At 39.4% G+C, this 23,404-nt stretch overlaps 1 protein-coding gene across 2 annotated transcripts in view; it reads left to right on the top strand.

Moving 5' to 3' along the window:
- The window catches only part of pccb (propionyl-CoA carboxylase subunit beta), a 56,923-nt gene that overhangs the window by 8,313 nt on the left and 25,206 nt on the right, over positions 1-23,404 (top strand). For both annotated transcript variants that reach the window (XM_048604828.1, XM_048604827.1), the window contains exons 2-8: positions 3,631-3,750; positions 8,074-8,142; positions 9,276-9,332; positions 10,261-10,374; positions 13,408-13,518; positions 15,070-15,178; positions 22,039-22,159. In XM_048604828.1, coding sequence (XP_048460785.1) covers positions 3,631-3,750; positions 8,074-8,142; positions 9,276-9,332; positions 10,261-10,374; positions 13,408-13,518; positions 15,070-15,178; positions 22,039-22,159 — 701 coding nt within the window. The remainder of the gene's footprint in view (positions 1-3,630; positions 3,751-8,073; positions 8,143-9,275; positions 9,333-10,260; positions 10,375-13,407; positions 13,519-15,069; positions 15,179-22,038; positions 22,160-23,404) is intronic.

Here is a 23,404-nt window from a genome sequence, read left to right as displayed (position 1 = left end):
GCTTTTGGCATTGGTGAACAGGTTATTGCTCAAATAGCTTGTGCTAGGGCAAGTGGCTACTGACTTCATCATAATCTTGGTCCAAACATGGTCAAAAGAACTTTTTTTCTGCCCTTGACTACAAAATAGTTGTCACCAGAGAGCATGTTAAAATCAAGTAATCATTTTTAATCGGATCTTCTGTACCTTTTCTTTCCTTTTTCAATAATTTATAATCTGAGCATAAGTTCATGTTTTGCTGAGACAGAATGTTTAATTTCTTCTGTATTTATTGCAACACTAATAAGAAGCTAAAAATCATATGAGAGAAGAAACAACACTGCAATTTCCAGCCGATTTCTCTGACTTGGCAAAGTGCAGCAATCTACTATGCTAATCTATGGAAGTGTTCTAGAGAATCAAAGTGCAGCTTAAAACCATTTTCCTGCAGTCCATTTCTGAAAAGTGGTCTTAAAAGGACATGCTGTGTTAAACATGGCTGCATGATAAATGCTAGACTCTTCAATGCTGTTTCAGATACTTGAAAATTGAAGGTAAACCTGTTGATGTAAGATTGTCTTATCAAATCTTAAATGTTCAGATTTCTGATTGATGTTGCTTGTGGTCTTTTGAAAGTTACACTGTTGTGCAGAGGAGGTTGGATATAGTTGCCTCTAAAGGTTTCGAAATAAATATGTAATAGATATGCTGCAAGGTGATGAGATTAAATTTTTTTTTTTTGCCTTAGTTCATGGAAAGAAAGCATTCTTCTTTTGACCACTACAGTTAGTTAAAGAAATACATTTGCTTCCCTTGTATATCAGACTTAGGGAGAGGTAAGCACTTGCATTTTTATAATGAAAAACTTAGGTATTTAACTTTCTATTAGGGTTTTGTGAACTATTGCTGCAGCTTTTGCCATTTTTCTACAGCATTAGTCACCTAGTTCATGTACCGGAAACACCCCCCCAACTTGATGGCAGAAACATTTTGCCATCTACTTTGCCTGTAGAAAGCAAAGACTGATTCATGTAACTTTGTCGACTTAACTTTTTACTCCTCATTTCTGTGTGTTTTATTGTATTTTTTTCTTCACATTTTGGTAGCTAATAAACTAACTTTCTTTAACTTAAGCCTGTTTAAAATGGCTCCTTTTAAAACATAAATGCATTATGATTGGGAAAGCTATCTAAGACAGAGTACTTTGTTTCAAGTTAATCTTGTTGCAACCAACAGAGGGAGGGGTTTGAATAAAGGCGGGGAACCAGTTCTTCCTTTCGCGCCTGGGATTGTAATGAATGCAACCCTCACCCAGAGACTGCTATGACCAATGTTCTTTCCGTCCTTATCCTTGGGTAAAGGTATAAGATGCAATGCTCTAAACCATAAGAAATGTATTTCTTTTAAATAGTGTCCTTGAAAGTGTCCTTGACATATTAGCTTTTACCCAGGATAGTGAACAGGCGCTAGTCAATTTTGTTTTTTGTTTCATTTGAAGATCAAGATAGTGGACAAAAGAACTGAAGGAAACATTAAATTACTTGTTATGTACCAAATATCAGTACAACAGCACTGAATGTCAGAGATTTAATATATATAATCATAAATAAAACCCAATGAGTATTTGGAGCACCCCAACCCCCCTCTTCCCCCTCCACAACACACACACCAAATCACCAGCAAATTTGTACTGATAGAATTCTTTCAGAATTACCCTGGTTTATTTTATTTGCGTTGAATCCTTATTCAGATGTAATCTAAAACAGAAGATCCTATGTTTGCTTGGGTGCACTTGCTGTGTGGATGTGTAGCCTGGCTTTCAAACGTAGAATAAATTACAACTGCAGTTGTCCTGTGCCCTCTAATCTTGATGTTTATTGCTGTAATTGATTAACAAATGAAACAAATTAGCATTTTCTGTAAACATTTGCAATAGAACATGCAACTAAAAATTAAATGAGGGCATCATTTTGAAATGCAAGTTTTAGTTTCACAAATTAAGCATAGTACACGTGTAAATAAATAGTCCCTCGAGTGTAAATAAATAATACCTTGAATGTGGGAAATAATCTTTTAATTTTCATTTCAGTTAAGTTCACAGAAAGCATATGTTTATTTTAATGTCTGTATTAAATGAAAATCCACTCTTCCTAATCAGAGTTAGTGCCATCTTTAATACTTTCCCACTGCTAGGGAGTGGACAAATAGCAAACTCTGGCAATAAATGGCAAGTTCTGCTGTCGAATTATTAAAACTACTCACAAAGTGGTTGGAGAGAATTTTAGGAGATATTGTCCATCCTCTTGGGTGCTCCATTTTTGGAGTGGGAGCAAACTTCCGAGGAAGGCATTTCAGGCAAATTACAGTTATATAATTACATTGAATAATTTGAACATTTCCATGTCATATTATGCTCGGTTCATGTTTCCAATACTAATTTGTTGATTTGCATGTGAAACTAAGGTAACCATTGAACCATTTCAAAAAAACCTGGAGCAACTTTCTTCATTTTGTTTTCAGCCTGTTATTATTGATAACCCTTTATTGACTGGTATGTTTAATGTTCCATCCAGTTTTAGTTGTTTGTTATTATGTGTACAGCCCCTGCAGATGATTTGTTTCTTGAACATGATATTTAAACTAATTGAGTGTATGTTTGAAGCATTGTCTGATGGGCGTGATACATGTATGAACTGCAGAGTACACATAGCTTCGTGGAACGAAAGTTGGCGTAGTTACATATTCTTACCACTTCAATGACTGTCCCTTTATACATCCCTTCCCTCTCCCACCACACAGGTTTTTTTTTTACCATTTTTCTACAGCATTGGTCACCTGGTTAATGTACCAGAAGCACCCAACTTGATGGCAGAAACATTTTGCCATCTATTTTGCCTGTAGAAAGCAAAGACTGATTCATGTAACTTTGTCAACTTATCTTTTTACTCCTTTTTACATGTTGCACCTCCAAAGACTTCCGTCTGTGGAAGTTCCCTTTCCAATCCTTCCATTTTTCCACTAACCTTTTCTCTAAATTCTTTGCCAAAATGTGGCACTCCTGCCTCAAGCTTCTTCTGGCCATACCTCCTAATATTTCCACACTTTGTATTGAGCTCCAACTTTTGTCTTATTACTTCATGATGCACCTTTCTCCATTTATTGAATATAAATTGTGGTATTATAATTGAAATGCAATTGTTAGTGCTATATTGGCATCTAAGATCTGTACTCGCGCAGTATACTGATACTTCTGCAAATTTTTAATGTTCTTTAGCTGGAGAGTTGTTTATGAATATGGAAGTTACAATAGCTCATGAAACTGTTGCAGAAACCTATGTGGAAGAAGGTCTTCAGAAGTAGCACTTAGTTGCCAGTATTACCTGAACAAGTAAACTGTACCTTTCTTTCCTGTTTAGGAAACTTAGCAGAATCAAAAGGCTTCAAATTCTATTGTAATTTCAATACATGCAAGAAGCCCTTGGGGAGCTTTTAGTAATTCTCTTTTCTAAAGTACTTCTTAAGTACCATAGATCTGTATTTCAATCCCACCCCACCCCACCCCACCCCCTTTTTATTGCTGGAAATAGTCATTTGTATAGATAAGTTAAAGCCATGATTGTCATTGATATTTATGGTTATGTCCCTCTCTAGGGAAAGCTCACTGCCAGGGAACGTGTCCAGCTGCTTCTGGATCCTGAGTCCTTTATAGAATATGACAAGTTTGTGGAACATAGGTGTTCGGATTTTGGCATGGGCACAGAAGATGATAAGGTAACAACTATAAAATATCAATCTGAAGGTATTGCATGCCCATAGCCAAAACTACTGTTGTGCTATAAATTTGATTGTAAAAATATTAGTGTCTTTCCTTGCCGGACCACAGATTACAGTTTGTATGCCGAAGGGACAGTGGCTGCACCTTTTGAACTGGCTTGAAGATTATATAGGAATTGCATGCTTGAAGATGTAGATTTTTCTGGCTGTTCTTTCAGGTGTTAAAAATTTGACAAGAACAATACATTCCCCCTACCCCAAATGATTTCGACTTGTTGATTTGGACTTTACTTTCATTTCCAATCTCTTGGAGTGACAAATGAATTGGGCTAATGAATAAGGTGCTGAAACAGACCCTTGATAAAAAGTTCCTTGGTAAATAAGTTAGAGAATTTTTTTCCTGTGCACTAGAACTGCTGTTTGCAGTGTATGATGTTTAGTTTCCAGCATACCTGCTAAACCTTTGTTTTTCGGTTTACCAATTTATGATTGTGCTTGAAAGGAAAACAAATCTTTGATATTCTGTGCCTGGGGGAATTTTCTATGTTTATTTGAATGCTACACAACAGTTATGCATTTCAGTGGTATAGGAGCTATTGTACTGGATGACCAACTCCAAAGCCATACTTTGAAGACAAATTCAGTAAATCTCTATTTCTAAACATAAAGCAAAGAAATAACAGAATCACAGAATTGTTAGGGTCTAGAAGGAGGCCATTTGGTCCACTGTGCCTGCACCAGTTCTTTTACCTAGCCCATCCCCAGACTGTTGTTGCATTGTTGCATCACACCATTACAACTAAACCTCCAATGCCCTCTTGAATCCCTCACTTGAAGTAAAGAAGTGAGCTGCACATTTCTGGGAGGATGTTCTGCTGAGAGCACCCTCAGAAATGCAAATCTCATCTCAGAAATGCAGAGCTATACTTCTTTTCTAACAGTACCTCTCTAGTGCAGAACTGTTAGAGGAAGGCATACCTCATCCCCTTTTCACAGCAGTCAGTTAAGTAGTTTGCCTGCTGCATAGGGTACCAAGTGGGGAGGCAGTAGAGTCCCATGGTAGGATGCCAGATGAGTAGGGGTAGGGTGCCAGAGGTATTTAAGTAAGATTTCATGTTTAAGATGCCAGATAGGTATGAAGTAGGGTGCTAGGTGGGGAGAATTATCAGCCAGGTAGTGAACAGGTAAATGATGCATTGTTTAGAGTAGATTGGGGTAGTTGAGAGAAATTTAGGTCTGGCAGGATCTGGCCAGATTTGCAGGGTGGGGGTGTTGGGATGTGGCTGGGTGGTCAGGTCAGAGTCTGCAGGAGTTGTGATTATGGAGGGGTGTGAGGTAAGTGTAGATAGTTATTCAGGAGTTTGATTATGTCTAACTAATTAATAGTCTAACTTTTCATGAGTAACTGATTAATTGCATTGGAACCATCCATTGTCTCCAATTTAAATGAAGACTTTGGGAATGCTCCAAATGTCCAAGGCAATTCCTTTGGTACGTGCTGCAGTGGGGATTTGGCAATGTCCCTATGCACAAGTCTAAACCGTATAACAACTGTCTGGCAAATGTGAAATTCAGGCTAGAATTTATTCAGCAAGGGGAAGGGGTGCTGATAGGTTGGGTTATTTGCAAGTGCAAATGCATCACGCTACAAATCGCACTGTATTTGCACACACTAGAGTTTTTGTATATTAACACGGGAATATAGCAAAATACCTGCACCGCAGTTAGAAATCTGAAATAGAGAGGAAAAAAAGGTTTCTCTGGCATGTTCTCTTTTTATTTAACACAGGACTCTATTTCATGTAGGCAAATGGAATTTGTATATACGTTGCATCTTTCTCATTGGGAAAATAATGAGGCTACCTGTCTGGTCTGAGAGCTGGGATTGACAGTTAGCTGCTCTTGCTGCATCTCTACACCAAAAATGGCTCAACCAGTCAGAATCCTCTCCTCCTGTTGCATTAATTGATGGTCCAAATTATTGCCACTCTATTTCTTATGTCCTGGTCCTGATGGGTGCTAGACTCCTTTTCTCCTCTTAGCAATATTTCTTTATTACCAAGCATCTTCTTTTAAATTTGTGTGAATAAACTGGAAAACAAAAACCTAAGCTAATGAAGGGTGGACATAAAAGGGAAAATATAACATGGAAAGGTAACAATTGACAAGTAGAGCATCGGTGATATGATGAGGAAAAATAATCCTGAGATAAGGAATAAAAGAAGGTTAGTATAAAAGTAAAATTCAATCTTGGCCCTTTGCTGAAGTGCCCTTCTTTATTAAAAGCTCTGGGAACAGAAAGGCCCAATATTTTCTTTGAAATAATAGAGAATTGCTTTTGAGATTCTCATCACATTTATCATTAGTGATAAAGGAAATTTTTTAAGAAATGGAATAATTACTGAATTACAGAGAACTGAATAATTCAATATTTTTCTGTAAATCAGCATTTACAGCTATGCAAAAATAACTTTTCCAAAGTTTATGGTTTATCTTTTGGAGTGGAAAGTGTATGATATTGTCCAAAACCTAACATTTAATTTAAGTAAAACATTTTTGATCTAATTTTCTACCTGCACTTGACATATCTATCACTAATAAGAATTGTCACAGCCTTCTATTCAGTGTAGGTTTTAAAGTGTAGTTCTTTCACCCAAATCATATGTTGCAGGATTGATTAATGTATATCTTCAATGAATTGACAAAAGAGATTTCATTAGAATGTTCTCAATTGCCAATATCTTTGAAGGAAGACCTGCACTTCACAGAATGTGATAGGAGAAAGATTATAGGGAGGTAATATACTCCCTCATCCCTCTCCGGGAGAAACAGACAATTTAATTCATTATCAAACTGTAACTGGTGTTTTAAGATTCCTCTGGAGAATTGGCTTGGCATAATCACTCCAGTATCTGAATGGCACAGGTCCAAAGTACAAAGCTGCCCACAAATGAACACTGGCTGGCATGAAAAAAAATGACATTGATAATGATATTCCTCGCAGGTGGGCTGAAGGCACATTATTGGGATAAGGTAGAAGGAAATTTTATTTTGCACTCGAGGCTTTCTTCCTGAAGTCTAATTGCCTCATGCTGAAGTTTGCATGCTAATATTCTTCTAACACCCATGACAATTTTCAATGTATTATGCACAATACAGTGTGTAATGGTTACACATTCATTACTCTTCAGAAGCTTTTTTGTAAAATATAATTGTATTTAGTATTTTCTTAAACATATTGAATCAGGTTCTGAAATATATCCTGCAGAATTGAAGAAGTTGAGTGGGTGCTAACTACATCCTTGAACACTTCTGGCTTTTTACAAGATAACTTGGTTATTAAATTAGAGATGACAAGGTGTAGAGCTGGATGAACACAGCAGGCGAAGCAGCATCAGAGGAGCAGAAAAGCTGACGTTTTGGGTCTAGACCCTTCTTCAGAAATGGGGGAGGGGAAGGGGATTCTGAAATAAATAGGGAGAGAGGGGGAGGCGGAGGCGGATAAAGATGGATAAAGGAGAAGATAGGTGGAGAGGAGACAGACAGGTCAAGGAGGCGGGGATGGAGCCAGTAAAGGTGAGTGTAGTTGGGGAGTTACGGAGGGGATAGGTCGGTCCAGGGAGGACGGACAGGTCACGGAGGCGGGATGAGGCTGGTGGTAGGAGATGGGGGTGGGGCTTGAAGTGGGAGGAGTGGATAGCTGGGAGGACAGGTTAGGGAGGCGGGTACGAGCTGGGCTGGTTTTGGGATGCGATTGGGGGAGGGGAGATTTTGAAGCTTGTGAAGTCCACATTGATACCATTGGGCTGCAGGGTTCCCAAGCGAAATATGAGATGCTGTTCCTGCAACCTTCGAGTGGCATCGTTGTGGCATTGCAGGAGGCCTAGGATGGACATGTCATCCCAGGAGTGCGAGGGGGAATTGATCGCGAACTATCCCTTCCCTAACTCCCCACCTACGCTCACCTTTACTGGTTCCAACCCTGCCTCCTTGACCTGTCTGTCTCCTCTCCACCTATCTTCTCCTCTATCCATCTTCTCTCCGCCTCCCCCCCTCCCTATTTATTTCAGAACCTCCTTCCCCTCCCCCATTTCTGAAGAAGGGTCTAGACCCGAAACGTCAGCTTTCCTGCTCCTCTGATGCTGCTTGGCCTGCTGTGTTCATCCAGCTCTACACCTTGTTATCTCAGATTCTCCAGCATCGGCAGTTCCTACTATCTTGGTTATTAAATTTCCAACTTTGCTATATGAGTTATGATAATATTCTGAATGTCACTTCTGTCTTTATTAGTTTCCTCTTTGTTTTTGAACCATCTCATAGTTTCCTGGTGACAGTGTGGTGACTGGTCAGGGCCGAATTAATGGGCGACTCGTTTATGTCTTCAGCCAGGTAATATAGTCATGTTTAATTTAAGGTTTATGGTCCTGAAAAGATTAAATTGCCGGGAGTATTATTTCTTTGTGGGACAGAATGGGAAGGTAGAGAGCTGTGAATTCCTCTCTGTAGAACAGTGACTACACTTCAAATGCATGCCACTGACTAAAAAGTGTTTTGACATATTTGGTAGTCATGAAAAGTATTGTATAAACACAAGTTTCTCTTTTTCACACTCCGTTTTGAAGTATACAGGACAGGTGATTCTCCAAGATTATGCTCTAAATCTCAAGCAAAGAACAATGATGTTATTTTTGGTTGCATTAATGACACAGTGTGTGGCTTGTAACTTAATTTGAAAAATGATAATGTGAAGATCTAAAATGAATAGTCTCACTGTTAACATTGTATTTGAATTGGAAATGTCAGCAACTGTATCAACCTGCTTTTTGCAATCAGTGTGAGGATGAAGTCAATATTTCTCCCTATTTTTCCTGATTCCATTCCCTTTGAATTGAGGTTTTAGAAACATTCTGTAACTTAGGGTTACCACTTGAATATTCTTTCAGTATTTTAGGTTAATTTCTGTAAATTGGACTTGTATCCTGGATCTCTCAAGTTACTAATCAATTCATGATGTTTTCTGAAATTTATCAAATTTCCTAATATAGGTTGAGATTTTGTGTTAAGAGTAGAAGGTATAAGAAATGATAAATTGTTTTGCTACATTATTGAAAACGGCCGAGTGATTACCCCCTCCCTACTCCCTGCTTCTAATGAAAGATAGAGACTGCTGACCAAAGTAAATATTAATGAAATAATTGTTTATTTCAAAAAGCAGATACTCATCCTTCTGGTGCGTAACTAAGTTTTCTTTAAATTCCTTTGCCTTACTGATTTGTTTCCTAACCACTGCCTTTCCCTGTTGGCCTCTGGTCAAATTTTGAGGTGCTTTAGTAAATTCTGCATCTTACTGAGGCTACTGTATAGTGGTGAGTCGTTTTAAATAGTGTTTTTCTTTTAAATGTGGGGCTGCAGTATCCTGTCTGGCTCGTTGCTCAATGGGAAGAACACAGCACCTCACATTATTATACAAAACTGATGCACATTGTACTTTGCTAACAACTTTTTTTGTTTTCCTTCGGTAGGACTTTACAGTGTTTGGAGGAAGTTTGTCAGGAGCTCATGCACAGAAGATCTGTAAGGTAAAGACATGAATGAATGGGAGTGATAATTTGAGACAAGTCATTCAGTAATGCCTGAGTAAGCCCATATTGGTGAAGACCTAACTTTTGTGCTTCAGAGCTGAATTCAACTGTAAGGAAAAGTTCTATGCACACGGCTCTGTTACCTTTACAAACTAAGATGTTGGGCATATTAAAACAAAATGCCCTACTTATTTTATGGTTTTTAATAGGATAGTAGCAGCAAAATAATGTGGATGCAGGGAATCTTAAATAAAAATTTGAAATACTCAGGTCTGACAGCATCTGCAGAGGGAGAAAAACAGTTACATTTTAGGGTATTAAAAGTAACGTTTTGCAGATGCTGGAAATATGAAATTACTTGAGAAACTCAGTTGGTCTAGCTACATCCGTGTAGAGAGAAACAAAGTTAACATTTCAACTCCAATATGCCTCTTCAAGTTTGTTTCTCTCACATAGGTCTGAGAGACTTATTGAGTTTCTCCAGCATCTTCTGTTTTTATTTAACATTTTAGGCCAGTTATCTTTGGAAGTAATGAAGGGTCATTGACCTGAAAGATTGACTGTTTCTCCCTCGAGTTGTAGGAGAGCAGTTTGTTAAATTGTGGGTGATATACGAGATCTTTTAAAATGTCGTTTCTAGTTGCTGTGCTTTACAGTTACCTCTCTTCCCCACCACCGTTCGCCAAGATAGCCTATAGCCCACATCCATTGCTTAGTATAGCCGCTATTTGTTTCTGTACTTTGCTTTTAAAAGGCTTGATAGAATTAAGTTGCCCCACTAAAATGGAATGACTTACATTATTTCTACTGAATCTAATCAGTACATCGCTCTAGTATAACCACTGAATAGAAGAAGATGGGAATTATTTTTCACCACTGTTTTACTTGCAATGATCTAATCAAAGTTATTTGTGTGTCTTTCTAGATTATGGATCAAGCTTTGTTGGTAGGAGCTCCTGTTATAGGACTGAATGACTCTGGAGGAGCACGTATTCAGGAAGGTGTGGAGTCCTTGGCTGGTTATGCTGACATTTTCCTGGTGAGATTGGAAAGATTTTTTACACTTCTAAAGTACTTTTCTTGAAGAAGAAAGTAATTTCTACTATATTTTTATTCTACCGTCTAAAGTACACCTTGAACAGTATTAAATATACAATAGAATGCAGGTTTTGCTTAGCTGTAGTTCTGACAGATTCATCATTCGTAAGTATAAAAATAATTGTCAAATATTATCTTTCATTTAGAGGTAATTATGTATTTCCCACGCTTCTGTATTTATTCGCAGAATGCGGGAGTCACTGCCACATTCTTTATTACCTGCCCTTACTTTCCCTTGAAGATCGTGGTGAGCATTTTTAAATGCCATTGATCATTTCCTCATGTTCTGTGTTAAGGATAAGCAGATGATGTATTTCCACTTGTCTCTGCCAGTGCTGCTGACTTGGTTGGTCTGGATAACTTTTCGATTCCAGTTATTTTGAATTAATGCCAAATCTATGCTTTATCATCTAGGCTAAAACTTACCAAATACAAGAAGGAATCTTGTCTTTTTTAAAAATGCATTGTTCATTCACAGGATGTGGACATAACTGAAATTTATTGATTATTACCATCAACAGCATAGCTTGCTAGTTGATTTCAGAGGGCAAGTTAAAGGACAGCTGGGTCTACAAAAAGGACAAAGTGGTAAAAGGTGGGGGATCTTCTTCCCCAAAGGAATTCAGTAAACTGGTTAGATGTCTTGTTAGTTTTATGGTCAGCACTACTGGACTAGCTTTATATTTAATTAATTGATTTTAAATTTCTAACTATGGTGGTTTGACTTGCTTCTAGATTACCAATCCAGTAATATAATCATTCTGCAACCACATCTATACTGCGAATCATGTTATAGGAATACAATGTTTTGAGAATTTTTTTTATTAGTGATGTCACTGGAGTAGAGTTGGGGTGTGAAATTTAACATGGAGTAGTTGATGTGCCATGATAAATATGATGAATGGCTCAATAAGGATAGGCATATTACATAATGTGATATGAGAATGTATTCACAAGGTAATGCAGTGTGTCCAGTCCAACTGTAAAATAGAACTTCATATGATTTTACAATTTTAAGTATTTGGTCAGGAAATCTTATTAATTCAAGGCTGAGCCTCAGGTCTTTCATAGAATCGTAGAATCCCTACTGTATGGAATAGGCCTTTTGGCCCAACAATTCCACCCCACCCAAAGAGCATCCCGCCAGACCCATCACCCTACCCTTTACCCTTTAACTGTAACCCTGCATTTCCCATGTCTAATCCATCTAATTTACATACTCCTGGACACTACGGGCAATTTAGCATAGCCAATCCACCTAACCTGCACATCTTTGGCCTGTGGGAGGAAACCAGAGCACCCGGCAGAAACCCACATAGACACGGGGAGAACTCCACACAAACAGTCACGGAGGGTGGAGGTGAACCTGTGTCCCTCGTGCTGTGAGGCAGCAGTGCTAACCACTGAGCCACCGTTCAACTTAATTGGTCAAACAAATTTGCAAATTCTAGCAAGAACTGTGATAGTTCAAGAAGGCAACTCACTGCCACTTTCTCCAGGGCAATTAGGGATCGGCAATAAATGTTGACCTAGCCAGCGAAGTCCACATCCCTTTGAACTTTTTAAAGCAGAGGACCATGCTGTTTATTTTAGGATCAAGGTGAGCAGAATGTATCAGAATTGTCTTCGTTAAAAACAAAAATGCGATGCCCACATGTGCCAATATATCACTTTCAAAATTACCTACACTTGGTAGGTACCCCCTCCCACTGCCGTTCCCCATTCCCTTCGCTATCAGAGGTCAGAGATGGGGATATTCACTGATGATTGCACAGAGATTGCCATGACTAGAAAGAGAACTGTACCAGCTATATAAGTACTATGGCTACTAGAGAAGTCAGAGGCTAGGAATCATGTGCTAAATAATTTTACCTCCTGTCTTTCCAATGCTTGTTGACTGCCTGTAAGGCACAATTTGTGCATGTAATGGATTACTCACTGCTGACGTGGATGAGTGTAGCTCCAACAACACTCCTGAAATTGAATACCATTCAGGAAAAGTCAGCCCACTTGGTTGACACCCTATCGAACACCTTCTGCATTTGTTCCCTTCACCACCAATGTGTAGTGGCAGCAGTTTGCAAGGCATCTTGTAGATGGTTCAGTAACTCACCAAGGCTCCTTGGCAGCACCTTCCAAATGCAATGACCTCTACCACCTGGGAAGCCAAGGGCAGAATAAGCATGGGAATATCACCGTCTTCTCCAAGTTGCACGTCATTCTCATTTAGGACTAGATTACAGTTCCTTCACATTCACTGGTTCAAAAATCCTGGAGCTCCTTCCTAACAGCACCGTGGGTGTCCTTACACCTCAAGAATTGCAGTGGCTCAAGGTTGCTACTCACCACAGTCACTTTCAGGGCAATTAACATCCACATCCCATTAACAAATGAAAAGAAAATTCTGTTGCAATTAGTTTTTCGTTCATGCGCTCCCCAGCACAGTTTATAAGAGTGGATTTGTGCACCCTGTCTCTGTAGCATTTTTTCTATGCTGCGCCATTGTTAGTTTTTGGAGGAAGCACAGTTTTGTGCCACCACTTTCTTTCCCTATGCTAAGTACCTGAACCTGGCAAATCAACCATCTACAGTAATGTTTTGACCACATTTGGATTTGTTGAACTTTGATCTTCACCATTTTTTTCCTTGTCTTTGTCTATGAAAGTACTGTAGTTTTTGGTTTTGTTATGCAATTTATGGAAGTGTCATTTTAAAATTTGCCACAATTCTTAAAAATATAAAAATTACAACAATTCTGATTGGTTTTTTTCAATATTCTGGTGATGCGTTAAACGTAGTTTTATCCTTCCATAAAATACATTAATTAATGGACTGCAATAGTGAAATAACCTTTCTAGAAGAGTTGTTGACCATCAGGGGATATGCTTAATTTATCTTCCCACACAATCAATGGCATATTTTTGTACAGGTTTGCAAACACTTTGCTAGTAAACACGAATTTAATATGTTACAGAGAAATGTACTGTCCTCTGGTGTCATTCCTCAAATATCCCTTATTATGGGTCCTTGTGCTGGTGGCGCTGTCTACTCACCTGCATTGACAGATTTCACATTTATGGTGAAGGTAAGGTATAATGTGATTTAATTACAGAAATTTTTCCACTGTGCTGTTAGCGGCCAATGTGGCATGACAAATATTTCTAGAATGCAGTGCTTTTCCCAGGCTGACCAGCAGAGGCCCGTTACAGGAGAGGGGCTGGTTGGGTAATTTTGCGGGGAGGGCGACTGGAAGGGGAGAGTGTCATGTAGGGAGAACATGGTGAAGGTGGGCCAGGATGGAGTGGGAGAGGACCTAAAGGCTGCACATGTGCAGCAGTGTGAGGTTTTGGGAGAGGGGCTCAACGGCTGGGGGTCGTAGAAGAGGATCCGCGTGGTGGGACAAGCATGAGGTGGGATGAGGGTGGGGGGTTGCAGGGCTTGAATGAAGGGGTTCAGTGTGGGAAGGGTGGAGGAGAGGGGTTGGTGGGAGGAAAGACAAGGACATGGTGGGCTGAGGGTAGGTGAGAGGTGTTGGGGTCTGCAGAGATGGGATGATGCGAGGGTAGGGGAGTTGAGCTAGGTTGGAGGGTCATGGCATGGGCTGAGGATATGGGAAGAGGTCTCACGGGGGAGGACAAGCAAGGGCTGGAGTTGAGGAATTTAAAGGGGAGCTTAGCTATTGAACTCAGTCAGAGCTCTCCAGCAGCCATTGCTGCAGGCAGTGCCACTTGGGGGCCACAACCCATAGTAATGGAAGCCCTGTCCTAGAGGGTGAAAGAATGAGAAGTGATTTAAAACACAAAAAGTGCCCACGAGCTTTACAATGTAGATGCTGAAAGATGCTTCCACTGACTCAGAAGTTGAGGATGAGGGACCAGTCTCAGAATAAGGGATCAGCCATTTAGGGTTGAGATGAGCAGAAATGCTACTTAAGGGGTTGTGAATTTTCAGAATTCTAAACCCCAGAGGATTCTGGTTGTTCAGTTATACAAGGCAGAGATTGATATATTATTCAATACTAAGAAAATCAAATGCAATTAAATAGTGTGAAAAGGTGTAGTTGAGGTAAAAGATCAATCATGATCTGAGTTAAAAATGGAGGACGGTGAAAGGGCCAAATGACGGACACAAACTGTTTGTGATGTTATGAAAAAAATTCTTTGGTAATGTACGGGTTTCAGTATTTTTGCTTGATTAACAAGATATCAGAGAGATACAGGAGGCAACAAGGCTTTGAAAAAGGTGGGGAAGTTGCAGTCTCCTTTTGAGTATTGGCTTATTGGATTACGATGCAATATCTGGCGTTGCTGGTTCTACTTATCTGCACTGTTGAAGTTCTTCTCTAGCTCCTTATTTTCAGACTCTAGACACTGCTGATTTCCATGTTTACTATGTGTCTGCTGCAATTACAAATTGTTAGTGTTAAGTTTTTGTTTTGCGTTTTAAGTCCATCTTCTTTGCTTCTAACTGAGTCCCTTGATTGAAACCCAAAGTATATTCTTTTAAGCCAAATAAGATGTATGATGATACTGAGTAAGAGGTTCTGTTTTAGAAGTTGTTACTATAGTCATAAACTAATTCTTTTTATTAGTTGGTGATAATTAAATCAATATTGAGATGTGGTTTCACATTGTAGGATACATCTTACTTGTTCATAACTGGTCCTGATGTAGTGAAATCTGTCACAAATGAAGATGTGACTCAGGAAGATCTGGGTGGTGCTAAAACACACACTGCAATTTCAGGTTAGATGGCATTCATTTACAGTGTAAATATTTTTACTGAGTGCATACAGCACTCTAAGGTGTCAGACTGACAGTGAGTGATTTATATTTTGAACCTTAAATATGCTGAATCCTTGGCTGCCATTTATCTAGCTCAGGTAGTGGGGTTATCACATCCTTTGTCAGTTTGCTGGGTACAGTTCCTCTTCTATTCAGACCTTCAGTTGGATTTAGATTTTGGTTTTAATTTAATAAAATATTCCTACAAATCTGATGGGAGGAGTGCACTGCAAATAAAGCCCCACTACACTCTGAACCATATCAAAGGTCAATGTTTATATGATCACAGAAAAACTGTTCTTCTTTTTTACTGTTATCTAAATTGAAAGAGACGTTTGCCAGGTTTCTTCAGTAAACTCAAAAGTAACTTGTTTATTAGAAACAAGGTTATGCTTTAAATATATGGCCAAACTGGTTATCAACTAAGCTACAATGCAAGACTAAACTCTATCCTCCCTTTTTCTCACATGCACATGCATACACAGGACAATACAACACTGCCGCAGAGCAATTTTAAGTGGCATAATAGAGAAAAATTCTGTTGATCACGAGCCCAAACTAAAAGGGTAGAATGTTCCTATGTTTTCTTGTTGACAATATTACACTTCTGTCAGCCACAAGTGATGGAAGACCTTCAGTTTGGGGAGCAGGTCAGTCAGGCGTGGGTCTTGTGACTGAATTAACATGTCGGCTTTCGGAGTTTAGAAGGATGTCAGAGATGTTGATTCTTGGAGTCTTCTTTGTCTGTCCAAAAATACTTCTGAGATATTTCTTCTTCTGCTTGTTTAGGAGTTATATTATTCCTCCCTGAGAAAAAGGGGAGATGTTTTCCCTTTACCGACTAATTCCAACTTCACACAGCTTCCAAGTCTGTTTGCCAACCATTAATGTAATAAAACTCTACCCTTGTCTGTCTTTTTTTAAATAAACTGGCTTGTGTTTGCCACAGTTTCCTTCTTGTAAAAGCACAGACCCCAGTTCTTTTGATTTTTGTGTTCCAAAATTGCAACCTGGAAGTTGTTTAAATTTTCATTTTTCAAATTCTCGTAATCTACAAATATATATTTGTTCACAACAATATAAATTTGTTCAGTGGATAACAAACTGTCTGAAATCATGTAAGGTTATACTTCTACAAATCAAAGATTACCTTGCACAGATTAGCGATAACTGTCAGGGTATAACAGATACCGAACAAAAGATTTATTTTCTTGGATTATCTGGAAAAACCTGCAAGATTTTTGACTGTTTGTTTGGACATATTGTAGATTTCCTGTTTGACAAGAAATCATGAGCCTGTCCCACCGAGCCATAATGCCTTGTGTGTCACAATACAATATTTATGACTCACCAGCATCTGTATGCCTCTTGAAAGGGGGAAAAATAAAATCCCATTGAGGAAAACTGGAAAATTCCCGTCAAGCCCCAAGCGTGATCAAAATTCTCCAGCTGGCCCTGGCGACCTTGACTTCTATCTGCCTTTTCATTGATATCAGCTCCACCCCAGCCAGAAACCTACTTGGCTCTCTTGACTATACACTTGAGCTGACAGCCTGTTCTATGAGTCATTCTTCTCTGAGGAAAAGGTGTTCCAATTAATATCCAACCCATTGCTACCCCTGTTTAACTTGCAAGCAATCTATCCAGTTTAAATAATTTGCCCATCAAAGAGAGAGCATTGTTCCTTCATTCTTTTGTAAAACTCGATCGGATTACTCAAGTCATTAATATGTAGAAAACTAGTGCTTTAAACTGCGAATTAATGTTGCTACATTATTTTTACAGCCTCTGTATTCGTTCCTATTAATGTTTAGTAACGAATGCAACCTGGTACTGCAGTGGACTGAGAAAATCACATTGCTAGTGAATTGCAAGAAAAGGATTTTGTGGAATGTCTACAAGATGATTTTTTTTTGGAGCAGCTTGTGGTGGAGCCCACTAGGGAACAGGCAATACTGGATTTAGTGTTGTGCGATGAGGCAGACTTGATAAGGGAGCTTAGGGTGAAGGAATCCTGAGGAGGCAGTGATCATAATATGATTGAATTTACTCTGCAGTTTGAGAGGGAGAAGATAAAATCAGAGGTTATGGTATTACAGCTGGATAAAGGCAACTACAGCGACATGAGGGAAGAGCTTGGCAGAATTGACTGGCAGAAGAACCCAGCAGTAAAGACTGTGGTACAGCATTAGCAGGAGTTTCTGGGAGTAATTCAGGAGACACAACAAAAATTCATCCCTAGGAAAAAGAAGCATACTAAAAGGAGGACGAGAAAACCATGGCTGACAAGGGAAGTCAGGGTTAGCATGAAAGGAAAAGAGAAAACATATAATGTGGTGAAGAGCCTTTCTCGGGGTGGCAGCTGGTGACAAGTGGTGTCCACAAGGGTCAGTGTCGGGACCACAACTTTTCACTTTAGACATTAATGATCTAGGTGAAGGAACTGAGGGCATTGAGTAAGAACGGCAAAGTCACAGTGACCATTGGGGATTTCAATATGCAGGTGGACTGGGAAAATCATGTTGGTAGTGGATTACAGGAAAAGGAGTTTGTGAAATGTCATGAGATAGCTTTTTGGAGCAGCTTGTGGTGGAGCCCACAAGGGAACAGGCAATACTGGATTTAATGTTGTGCAATGAGGCAAACTTGATAAGGGAGCTTAAGGTAAAGGAACCTTTAGGAGGCAGTGATCATATGATTGAATTTACTCTGCAATTTGAGAGGGAGAAGATAGAATCAGAGGTAACGGTATTACAGCTGAATAAAGGCGACTATAGAGGTATGAGGGAGGAGCTGGGCAGAATTGACTGGAAGAGGAGCCTAGCAGGAAAGACAGTGGAACAGCAATGGCAGGAGTTTCTGGGAGTAGTTCAGGAGATGCAGCAAAAATTCATCCCTAGGGAAAAGAAGCATGGTACAGGGAGGATGAGGCAACCATGGCTGACTAAGGAGGTCAGGGATAGCATAAAAGCAAAAGAGAAGGCATATAATGTGGCGAAGGGCAGTGGGAAACCAGAGGACTGGAAAGCTTACAATGACCAACGGAGGGCAACAATAAAAAGAAATAAGGAGGGAGAAGATTAAAAATGAGGGTAAGCTAGCCAGTAATATAAATGAAGACTGTAAGAGTATCTTTAGGTATATAAAGGGCAAAAGAGAAGCAAAAGTGGACATTGGACCACTGGAAAATGACAGTGGAGAGATAGTAGTGGGGAACAAGGAAATGGCTGAGGAACTGAATAATTACTTCGCATCAGTCTTCACGGTGGAAGACACGAGTAAAATCCCAAAAATTCAAGAGAGTCAGGGGGCAGAGCTGAGTATGGTGGCCATCACCAAGGAAAAGGTGCTAGTAAAACTGATTGACCTGAAGGTGGACAAATCACCTGGACCAGATGAACTACACCCCAGAGTTCTAAAGGAGATAGCTGAAAAGATAGTGGAAATGGTAGTGGCGATCCTTCAGGAATCGCTAGAGTCAGGGAGGGTCCCAGAGGACTGGAAAATCGCTAACGTGACACCCCTGTTAAAAAGGGAGTAAGGCAAAAGATGGAAAATTACAGCCTAACCTCGGTCGTGGGTAAGATTTTGGAGTCCATTGTAAACTATGAGATTTCTGAATATTTGGAAATGTACTGTAAAATAGAGCAAAGTCAGCATGGTTTCATCAAGGGGAGGTCATGCCTGACAAATCTGCTAGAACTCTTTTGAGGAAGTAACGAGCCGGGTAGACCAAGGAGAGCCAATGGATGTTATCTACCTGGACTTCAAGAAGGCCTTTGATAAGATGCCACACAGGAGGTTGCTGAGTAAGATAAGGGCCCACGGTGTTAGAGGCAGGGTGCTAGCATGGAGAGAAGATTGGCTGTCTGGCAGAAAGCAGAGAGTGGGGATAAAAGGGTCTTTTTCAGGATGGCAGCCGGTGACAAGTGGTGTTCCGCAAGGGTCAGTGCTGGGACCACAACTTTTCACTTTATACATTAATGATCTCGATGAAGGAACTGTGGGCATTCTGGCTAAGTTTGCAGACGATACAAAGGTAGGTGGAGGGACAGGTAGTATTGAGTAATTGAATAATAATTGAATAATATTGAATAACCTGCAAGGTAAACTTGCAGGTTGAGTCAGTAGTCAGGAAGGCAAATGCAACGTCGGCATTTATTTTATGAGGACTTGAATATAAAAGCGGAGGTGTACTATTGAGGCTTTATAAGGCTCTGGTCAGGCCACATTTGGAATATTATGTGCAGTTTTGGGCCCCATATGTCAGGAAGGATGTACTGGCCCTGGAGCAGGTTCAGAGGAGGTTCATGAGAATGGCCCCAGGAATGGAAAGCTTAACATATGAGGAACATTTGAGGACTCTGGGACTATACTCATTGGCGTTTAGAAGGATGAGGGGGGATCTAATTGAAACTTTCAGAATACTGAATGGCCTGGACAAAATGGATGTTGGGAAGATGCTTCCATTGGTAGGAGAGTCTAGGACCTGAGGGCACAGCCTTCGAGTAAAGGGAAGACCTTTTAGAACAGAGATAAGGAGAAATTTCTTCAGCCAGAGAATGGCGAATCTATGGAACTCATGGAGGCCAGGTCATTGAGTATATTTAAGACTAATTAAGATAGGTTCCTGATTGTCAAGGGTTACAGGAAGAAAGCAGGAGAATAGGGTTGTGGAACTTCATAGAATTCCTACAGTGTGGAAACAGGCTATTCGGCCCAACAAGTCCACACCGCCCTTCCAAAGAGCATCCCACCCCGATTCATTCCCCTACCCTTGCATTTCCCCATGTCTAACCAACCTGACCTAAATATCTCTGGACACTACGGGCAATCCACCTACCCTGCACATCTTTGGACTGTGGGAGGAAACCGGAGCACCCGGAGGAAACCCATGCAGACATGGGGAGAATGTGTAAACTCCATACAGACAGTCGCTCAAGGGTGGAATTGAACCCGGGTCCCTGGCACTGTGAGGCGATAGTGCTAACCACTGAGCCAGTGTGCTGCCCTGCTTTATCAGTCTTATGAGCCATGATCAAATGGCAGAGCAGATTCGATGGGCTGAATGGCTTAATTTGTGCTCCTATGTCTCATGGTACTCTATTTGCTTAAGACTTGACTTCTCAGCAGTAACCATGAATTTTTGAGAGAGGAATAAACTGTATTTGTATATTTACATATATCTTTCAACACCTTCATCATTGGTAAATCACTACAATACTTATTAAGGAATCTCACAGTCAAGCACTAAAACAATGATTTAAACTTTATTGCATTTAGCAACAGAAACAAGACCCCTCAAGTAAGCAAATTAACCCTCACAACCCAACTTGGCTATTACCCAATTAATGGTGGAATCTGGCTAGGATTTGAACCAAAAGCGGTCTGTCTCTGGAAGTGGCCAGGGTTTGATCCTCGTGCAGTATTTTTTGAAGTTCTGCTACTGACTTGTTCTGGTGTTGGATTCTTATATAATTTTCTCTCTTTCAAGTTTGTGGTGTGACATTATTGATGATTCAATAGATTCTTTCATCCCCAACACTGATTACATTTCTGGAGACCTTGAGTCTGTGTCTTGCGTTCTTATCAAAAGTCACTCTCCTGTTCATTGTTATTTTTGGGGTTATCTGTCGGTTTCAAACACAGCTTTTTCTGCAGTTAACTCCTTAAATTTTTCTGCAGGGCAATTCTTTACTTTGTGGCAATAAAGCATCCAGTTTATCAAGCAGGTATCAAAGCAGTTTTGTTTATGTAATCTCGCCAAGATGTGGCTAATTGCTTTCAGGCTGTGTAAGAGCTTGTCTTTGTCCCTTTCATCTCAAAACAGTTTCTTCCAGAACGAGTTATTAAAGTCGTGAAGTTTGCATTGTTGCATCTTCCATTCTGTTCCCTCTAGGTTGCACTATAAAACATTAGGCCTTTCTTTCTCAGAAGCCATGTTAGCTGTCCCCGAGATGCCCTCCCGGCCTAACTTACCATCAAGTGTATTTCTAATATTGTCTTTGACCATCTTACCTGTGCCAATGGCCTGCCATTATAAAACTTAATCAAAATTGGAATCTTACATTAACATTGTTTTTTCAATTAGGGAGCCAGTTCCTGACTTGTGGCAGTTAAAGATCTGGGCAAAGTATATAACATACATCCATTTTAATTGTTTTTTGCTAGTCAGATCTATTTTAATAAACCTTATTCCTTTTAAGAAGGCACCCTCCTCTATTTTATTCAATGTTGTACTGTTTACTATTGTAAGTTGAGTGAGTAAAAATTGATGCCAAATGGTGGTTCAGTATCACTGTCATATCTGATCCTTTCCAATCCATCCCAGATAATCTTACAATGGATCTTTGACTTTTAACATAGTGGGAAAAAAAGCTTTTCTCATTTGTTACAAGAATTGTCCACCACCTTGTACCTACTTGATGTACGTTTCATTTGTTTCCATTAGAATTATCAACAGAGAAATTATTATTGTTTATCATATTGATCTCTATAATGTAAAATAGACATCAGTGTCATATGCTTCTCAACATTAACAGATTGTGATTTCTTAAAGACTGTTGATCAGTGGGATTGATGCAGCATCAACTTTACCCTGGCTTCTTGTCACTGGTTAGGTTGGTTTTTTTTAGTAATAGGTAAATTGTTGAGTTACAGATAAACCTTGGTGTTATTGTCAATATTCTGAAATTTTTGATAGTACAATGCTAACCCTGATGAGTATTACAAATGCCACAACATACAATTTCGTTTCTGCAGCTGTGTGATTTGCCTTTATAAAAGCCTTTTTATTGTAATAATAAGTGTTTGTGTTACAGGTGTTGCACACAAGGCCTTTGAAAATGACATTGATGCCTTACTGAACTTGAGAGAATTTTTTAATTTTATACCTCTGAATAATAAAGATCCTGCTCCTATCAGAGAATGCCAGGATCCATGGTAAGTAAAAGAACCAAGTTTTACATGCTACTGTGTACTTTGGTATCAGGTTGTGGTAGATTTAGTACTCTGTCCTCGTTTGTCACTCTGATTTTGTAGCATTTTAATTACAGCAATCCCCCACACTATCCTCTGATATGCTGAATATGAGTTACAGTTCATTTTCTAATAGAGAAACTACAAAATACCTGTCACCGGGTACAAGCCGGTTTAAAGCTTATACAGTAGATTTGATCAGCTACATTGTCATGGAGTAGAAATATGCATCCTTTGATAGACCTGGCAAATGTTTCCCTCCACACAGTTTTTATGATTTCCATATACTATCCGTACGTAGTGTGTACACATCCATACTATTTCAGCCAAGATTGCAGCTGTCACAATTCTAGGTGTCACCTCTTGTCTCTGATACAAATAACAACTGGCCTTAAGATGGAGCTCCGACTCTTTATTAATTGTCACAACTTAATTGAGAAATGTGTGCTGGTGGTAATGCTCCATGTTCTACAAATCATAACAAAATGTATAAAATCCCAGTATGACTATCAGTTCGCTAACTGACTGCTACCCAGGGGAAAAAAGCAATTGACAACACATTCCTTCACATACAGGAAAAGTAACTTTATTGAAAAAGATTGATTCATTTAGGAAACTATACCAATTCAAAACTCAAGACACATACAGCCTCAAGTAAGACAGACAAAAGACAAATATTTTAGCACATACTATGTTTTGGTGGGGGTGGAAACATGCAAAACCACACTTGTCACATGTACTGAGACACATGAAAACAATAAATCAATCACTCACTAGAATAAAACGCTACTATAAAATTGGATCAGCTGAAATATTTGAGATAAAGGTCAGTTGATTTTTGTTAGGTGGGGAATATATATTCTGTGCCATGTGTACTATGCTACCAGTGACACGCTGTCTCCAATATCACTGTTTGCATCTTTGAACGTTAAGCAATATTCATATAGTGGCTCACAAAGGAATTAAATAGTGTGCTAGTTTATAAATATCTATGTAACTTATTAATTCCATAATTGTCATTATGTTTTATATAAAATTGTGGAAGCTGGGTCTGGTTGTCTGATTTCACTCCCCCTGACTTGTAACCAGAGACTTTCAGGCACCCTTCAGCTTCCTTTCCACTGCACTAACTGGGGTCACTAACTCAGCCCAGGGGAAATGTTTCTGTGTGGATTAGATGCAGAGCCTAACTAAACCTGTTTCAATGTT

This window comes from Rhincodon typus, chromosome 13 (genome assembly GCF_021869965.1).
Source record: "Rhincodon typus isolate 14 chromosome 13, sRhiTyp1.1, whole genome shotgun sequence".
Classification (NCBI taxonomy): Eukaryota; Metazoa; Chordata; class Chondrichthyes; order Orectolobiformes; family Rhincodontidae; genus Rhincodon; species Rhincodon typus.
This window is presented reverse-complemented; position numbering and strand designations above follow the sequence as displayed.